This window comes from Catharus ustulatus, chromosome 25, assembly GCF_009819885.2.
Source record: "Catharus ustulatus isolate bCatUst1 chromosome 25, bCatUst1.pri.v2, whole genome shotgun sequence".
Lineage (NCBI taxonomy): Eukaryota > Metazoa > Chordata > Aves > Passeriformes > Turdidae > Catharus > Catharus ustulatus.
In genome coordinates, this window is record NC_046245.1 from 4,096,901 (window position 1) to 4,103,064 (window position 6,164).

Below are 6,164 nucleotides of genomic sequence, written 5' to 3' on the forward strand. Positions count from 1 at the left end.
GCATCCCCCGAAGCCTCTCCGGCAGCTCCCGGCGCTTCGGAGCCGGCTTTTTTTCCAGGCCGGGAGTCGCAGCCCGGAGGAGCCGGAGCGGCCGTGCCCCTGCCGGGAGCTGCACCGGGCGGGCGCGGTGCCAGGCGCCCGGCGTGGGGACGCGATGTACCGGCCGCGGGAGCGCCGGGAACAGCCTGACTCAGCGCCGGCCCGGCGGGGGGGCACCCGGCCAGGGCCACCCGGGGCCCGGCGAGAGGCTGGACCTGCCTGCTGGGGTCCGGTGTGGCCCCCAGCACCACCTCCAGGAAACACCCCCGGCATCCCCTACAGTATCCACCCGGCATCCCCTACAGTATCCCCCCAGCACGGCTCCAAGGATCCCCAAAGTGTTCCCTGCGACATCCTACCCAGAAACTCCTCTGGCATCCCCTTGGCATTCCCCCAATATTCCCCCTGGCACCCCCCCAGTGTTCCCCCCAAATTCCCCCTGGAACCCCCCCAGTGTTACCCCCAATATCCCCCCAGCATCCCTCCCAATATCCCCCACAGCATTCCCTCAGCATCTCCTCGCTGTTCCCCTCAGGACCCTCCTATCATCTCTCTCAATATCCCCCCCAAGATCCCCCCTCACCCCCCATGTCCCCCCTGATATCCCTGCCAATATCCCCCCCCTCGCTGCCCCAATCCCAGCATCATCCCCGAAATCCTTTCAGCATCCCCCAGAGTGAATCCCCATCCATGTCATGTCAGAATCCTCCCCTCCTCACCCCTGCTCTGCTCTCCCAGCTCAGCTCGCCAGCATTTCAGGGAATTTAATGCTAAAAATACCCACAGAGGGGAACCCAGCTGCAGGGAGCACTTCCCCCCAAACCGGCTGTTTCAGCCTCGAGCTCTGCCCAGGCTGGTGCAGCCCCACAACCCCTCCTCACCCTCCCCATCTCCCTGCAGTGCATTATTCCAGCAGTGCAAATTATTCAGGATGAGGAATTTTTCCACTTATATCCTGGTGGACAACAAGGGGGGGTTTGTGGGTGTGTGGGGTGCCTGGATGTCCTCCCAGGGCCACTTCTGCACCCCCATGTCCCACTTGCAACCTTCACTGCTGCCCTGAGCTGGGCAGTCCTCAGCCCTCTGCAGCTCTGGGGGAACATCTTCAAGAGACCCCAACTCCAGCCCCAAAGCCAACCCTGAGGATGGAGGAAAGACTGAGATGCTCATGCCAGGTTTGGGAGCCCCTGGGGCTGATATTTACCTAGGACAGGTCCCTGTCCTTCAGCCGGATCCTTCCCCTCTTCCAACTCCAGGGAAAAAGAATCAGAATGGGAAAACAGGAGCATGTCTGACATTGTTGCCTCTGTCACAGGCAAAGGCAAAGTCAAAGCAGCCGTGAAAAATCATCAACAATTGGTTTTGGCAACAAGAGGCAAACCAGAGCTTTCCATGAATTTTTTTTTTTTCTTTTTGCTAGAAAGGTTGCTTTTCTTCCAGAGAGAGCTTGAAGGATGGCTTCTCGCCAGCTTCATCCCAAAGCCATCTCCCTGGGACAGTGAAAACCTGGCCCAGACTTAGGAAAACCCTAAATGACAGCATCAGGCCCCCATATCCCTGGGGTCTGCAGTTGGGGTCTGCACCCCACTGTGCCCCACGACTTGGAGCTGCCGTGGAGGTTTTGCAGGCACAGCTTGAGGTGCCCGAGGCCAGCAGAGGGTGGGAGATTGGGGCATTTCCCCAAGGATCTGGGATTCCCCAAATTCCTGGTGCTGGCTGGGGTGTCCCACACCCTGCAAGGATGTGCTTCATCCCTCTGGATCCTGCCATGGGCAAGGCACACCCTGAGAGGGGCCACTGCCCCCCTGGCTGCACCAGCCACGGCTTTGCCATGTCCTGACCACCACGGGGCTAAAGGCTGAGGGGGAAACAGACCCCAGAGACAACAGCAGCCAGGGAGCCCCAGGTGCCCCAGGTGCACCCCAAACACCTCTGTGCACTCCCAGGTGTCTCTGGCAGCCCCTCAGGCACCAGCAGCCCAGGACTGCCCCAAAGCACCCCCTGTACCCCTCAACCCAAACCCAGGAGTGCCTCTGACCCTGCTGCAGGATCAGCCCCATTGCCACCCCAGTCTGCAGAAAAACTGGGGTGTGCTGTAGGGGGGGAATCAGAATTAGGTTATTCCTGGGGTCTTCTCTTCCCCAAAACCACTGCCCTAAGCTGGAGCTGCAGGGCTCCCCCCAGCTCAGCCCCCCCAAAAAACACATTCCCCTCTGCTGGGGCTGGGGCTGGCAGCCTGTCTGCCCCCAGGGTGAAGGCTGCAGGAGCAAACACCAACATCCCCCAGACACACACACACTCTTTTTCCTTGGAGTGTTTAGCAGGGCTGGGGATGGGGTGGCTTTGCTGGGGTTGTCTGCAGAGCTGGGCATTGGGTGGGCACCCCACTGGAGCTGCAGCGAGCTGGGGGTGCAGGGACACCCTGGAACGGGCAGAGAGGGTTTCAGAGCATCTGCGCAGAGATTAAAAATAAATCAAGAAGGAGCAAAAGAAGGAGAGGAAAAGGCGGTGTTCGGGGGCAAAAAAAAGGGTTAAAGCAGTGCAGAGGAGGAGAGGTGAAGGCCGAGGGCTGGCGGAAAGGGGGGAGAGGCGGGGAGAGGTTGGGGAGCGGGAGCTCGGCTGAGTGAGAACATCCTGTACCCTCGGTAACAGCGGCCAGGGCGGGGTGAGGGGGGCACTGGGGCGGGGGATGGGTCACACACCGCCCTGCTGAGGGGGACACCCCTTGGGTGACCCTCAGGGGATGGGCTTGGGCACTGGGGGGCAATCCTGCAGATGGGGTGAGGCTGGGGAGGGTCTTGGGCTGCCCACCCCCCCAGGGTCCCTTCAGTCTCGTGTTCCTCGCTGCCTTTGAACCAAGCAGGGTTCCCCTGTGCTATGCTGTGCTGTGCTGGGAGGAGGAAGGGGCACCCCAAAACCTGTACCCATCTTTTCTCCATCCCCCTGGTGTCCCCGCAGGGAACCTCGCTGCCTGCCTGCGCAGGGATGCTCTGCCCACCCCGAGATTCGCAGCTGAGGTTGTCCCCACCCTGCCGGAGGGTCCCCCTGTCCCCAGGGCTGGCAGCACCCCACAGCGCCAGGGGCCCCTTCCTGTGTTTGTTAAGACGCCGTGAGTCAGGCGTCTGGTTTTCGGTTTAAGCCAATATTTACCAGCCAAGAGCTGCCAAAATAAAGCTGCGGCTTCACCAGTAAATATAGGGCTGAGATGGGGCGGGGCAGGGGGGGATTTATGCGTCCCCCACTTCAGCACAGCCACCCCCTTCCCACCTCTCTGGTGTCCCCATCGTCCTTGTGCCAGCGTAGGGACACCACAAAAACGGGAACACCACAGGATCCCCGCATCGGGCACACCAGAGATTAACCCTGCCCCAAACATCACCCCCTCCTTTCAGCGGGACCCCAGTGCAGCACTCAGAGTGTCAGAGCTGGGGGCATTTCAGGGACCCCCGAGGCTGCTGGGGGTCCCTGTCGGGCCGGGGTCCCGGGCTGCGGGCACGGTGCCGCTGCCCTCTGCCGGTGCCGGGGCTGGGTGTTGTCACATCCTGCCCCTGCCAGGAACACAAAACCCCGGGCGAGGCCAGTCCTGGGCAGGCCGGGCTCCCCGGTGTGTGTCCCAGGGAATTCCAGCCTCTCCGGGGTGCTCCCACCGCTGTGGAACAGCGTGAGGATCCCCCACAGATGGGGAGTCCAGGGACAGATCCTGTGTCCCTTGTCCCCTCCCCTCACTCTGCCGGGGCTGGCTGCTGCAGGAGAGGGGCTGCTGTCCCCATCCCTGTCCCCATTCCTGTCCCCATCCCTGTCCCCATCCCTGTCCCCATCCCTGTCCCCACCTCATCCTGCACCACTGAGGACATTGATCTGGTGACCTCTTGCCAGGACCACCATGACAATGAGAACAAGACCCTCCAGTCTTTCTCCACCAGCCACAAGTTTAAAACTAAAATCCAGGTCAGAATTTTCTCCTCTTGCAGCTCCTCTGAGCCAGATTGGCACAGACCAGCAGGTCCCCACATTGTCCCCCATGTTCCCCTTCAACAGTGAGGACTCCCCCAAGCTGTGCCACCCTCCCAGATGTGTCCCTGGTGTTTGTGCAGGTGCAGATCCTCAAGCTGCCAGTCACCCTTGTCCTGAAAAGGAAGTTTCCTGGAGCACCTCCTCAGCTCCCACGGGGTGCCCCCAGCCTTTGTGGCCTCCCCATGTGTGCAGAGCCCTCGGGGCAGTGGGGAGTGGGGCTGTGGGTGCCCAGGGAGAGAAAAACATGGGGTGAAGTCAGCATTGGAGAAGCCAAGAACACCCTCTCTGATGAGCCCTTCATCTCCTGCTGCTTCCACAGCTCTCCAGACAGGTATCTCCTCTTCTCCCCCTGCTGTTGTACATCTGTGCTCCCTCCCCATGCCCAAAACGCTGGGCATCACACCCTGCAGCCCACCCTGCCCAGGGCACAGCTCTGCCAGAGCAGGGCTGAGGGATTTGGGACCTTGCTGCCAGCTGGGGCTGCTTCAGCACCATCACTCTCCAGGTCCATCCCAAATTCCCAAAGCTCCTGCACATCCTGCAGCCTGAGCAGTGCTCTGCAAGGTGCTGGTGGAGGTGCTGCACAAGGGCTCCAATGCACACAGAGCTGCTGCTGCTCCTCTCCAGGGGTGGCTCCCACTTGGCTGAGCCACATCTGCCCTCCCTGAGCAGGTCCAGCTCTGGTCATGCAGAGCCTGCAGAGTGGTGACACAGAGCTGGACACAACCCCCAAGCACCCTGAGCACCCACAGCTTCAACACCACCTGCAAGTCCCTCTTTGGCAACAAACCTTTCCTATGGAATGTTTCCAACCATTGCAGCCACAGCAGGAAATAAACCCAGGCAAGCACAGCCCAAGTGGCTCCCTCAGATCCTGGGGCTGCTTCATCTTCCTCTGCCCTGCATCCCCTTCTCAAAACTCCCCTTGAGAGCTCAGCCCATGGCTTGCTGCTGCCTAGCCCAGATGAGTGCATGATTGCACACACATACAGAAAAGCCATCATGTCCATGTGGCTTTTTCCAGGACCTTCTGGCCCTGCTGTCCCTGTCCTGGGGCCAGGGGGCTGGGCTGAGTGAAAACACCACCTTGCATCTAGGCAGAAGCTATTCTTTACTGAAATTCTCCCCCAGCCAGACCCTGGAATCCCTGGAGAGGGGGAAGGCAGGGGCAGTACAGAGGGGGCTCTTTTTTCACCGCCGCCTGGAGGAGTCCTGGGGGTCCTTGCAGACACCGAAGTCGCTGTTGGTGATGGAGCCCACAATGGTTCTATCGGCCTCACAGGTCAAGCCTCTCTCACAGGGACACTTGTAGTAGACCCCATAGATGCTCTGCAGGGAACAAGGACTCCGTGCAGCGTGGGGGATATGCCCCATCCCTGCCCAGCTCTGGGAGCAGGCAGCACCTACCTTTGGGGAGCACTCCTGGAACTCAGCTGCCATGGAAGCACATCGGGCCAGGCTGAGCCCGCTGACCCGGTGGCAGCAGCCGCTCTTGCACTGGGCGCTCTGCAGGCACAGCTCCCCGATCTCCTGCAGCACAAGGCAGGGCCTGAGCGCCAGCTCCCTCTTTGTCCCCCTTTAATCTCACTCCAGCTGTGAGCCCAAGGGGTTTGGGTGGGTGTTGAACACCAGCTCTGCCTTTTGGCAGAGGCTCAGCACCACTGCCCCCGTGCCCCAATCTCCCACTGCAGCATTTCCTCAGTCTGCCCCAAAATACCACCCACCAAAGTGGTTTTTCCTGGACTCACAGGAGCAGGGCTGAGACACAACAGGGAAAGCATTTCCCTTCCCCAGCCCCTGTGAACCACCCAGGGTGAGGGTCCTGGCTGGCTCAGGCAACTGAGAGCTTCAGTCTGATGCACTTTCTGTGTTCCCTATCCCTTTACAGAGCTGATTTCCAAGCTCCAAGTTCCCTCACGACACCAGAAAACCCAGCAGACACCTCCAGCCCTCCACGTGTGTCCATTGCAGCAGTGGGAGCATCCTGTGCCAAGGGCAGGATGGGCTCCCCTTACCAAGTTGAAGATGAGCCCTCGCTCCTGCGGTGCCGCCAGGGCTGGGGCCAGGAGCAGCAGGGCCAGGAGCAGGCAGGCAGGCAGCACCTTGGCCAT

The 6,164-nt window shown here is 60.7% G+C and overlaps 1 protein-coding gene across 1 annotated transcript; it reads right to left on the bottom strand.

Annotated features, from left to right (window-relative positions):
- Window positions 1–5,244: 5,244 nt before the first annotated feature.
- CLPS (colipase) lies at window positions 5,245–6,164 on the bottom strand. The gene is made up of 3 exons (XM_033080402.1): window positions 6,069–6,164; window positions 5,461–5,583; window positions 5,245–5,382 (listed from the first exon to the last, which is right to left on the bottom strand). Exons 1-3 carry the CDS (start codon window positions 6,162–6,164, stop codon window positions 5,245–5,247), a joined length of 357 nt encoding a protein of 118 aa, XP_032936293.1.

Coding starts and splice junctions, on each gene's coding strand:
- CLPS (XM_033080402.1), bottom strand. CDS start 6,164: ATGGCCAAGGTGCTGCCTGCCTGCCTGCTCCTGGCCCTGCTGCTCCTG. Junction 5,584..6,068: donor GAGGGCTCATCTTCAACTTG/GTAAGGGGAGCC, acceptor CTTGTGCTGCAG/GAGATCGGGGAGCTGTGCCT. Junction 5,383..5,460: donor TCCAGGAGTGCTCCCCAAAG/GTAGGTGCTGCC, acceptor TGTTCCCTGCAG/AGCATCTATGGGGTCTACTA.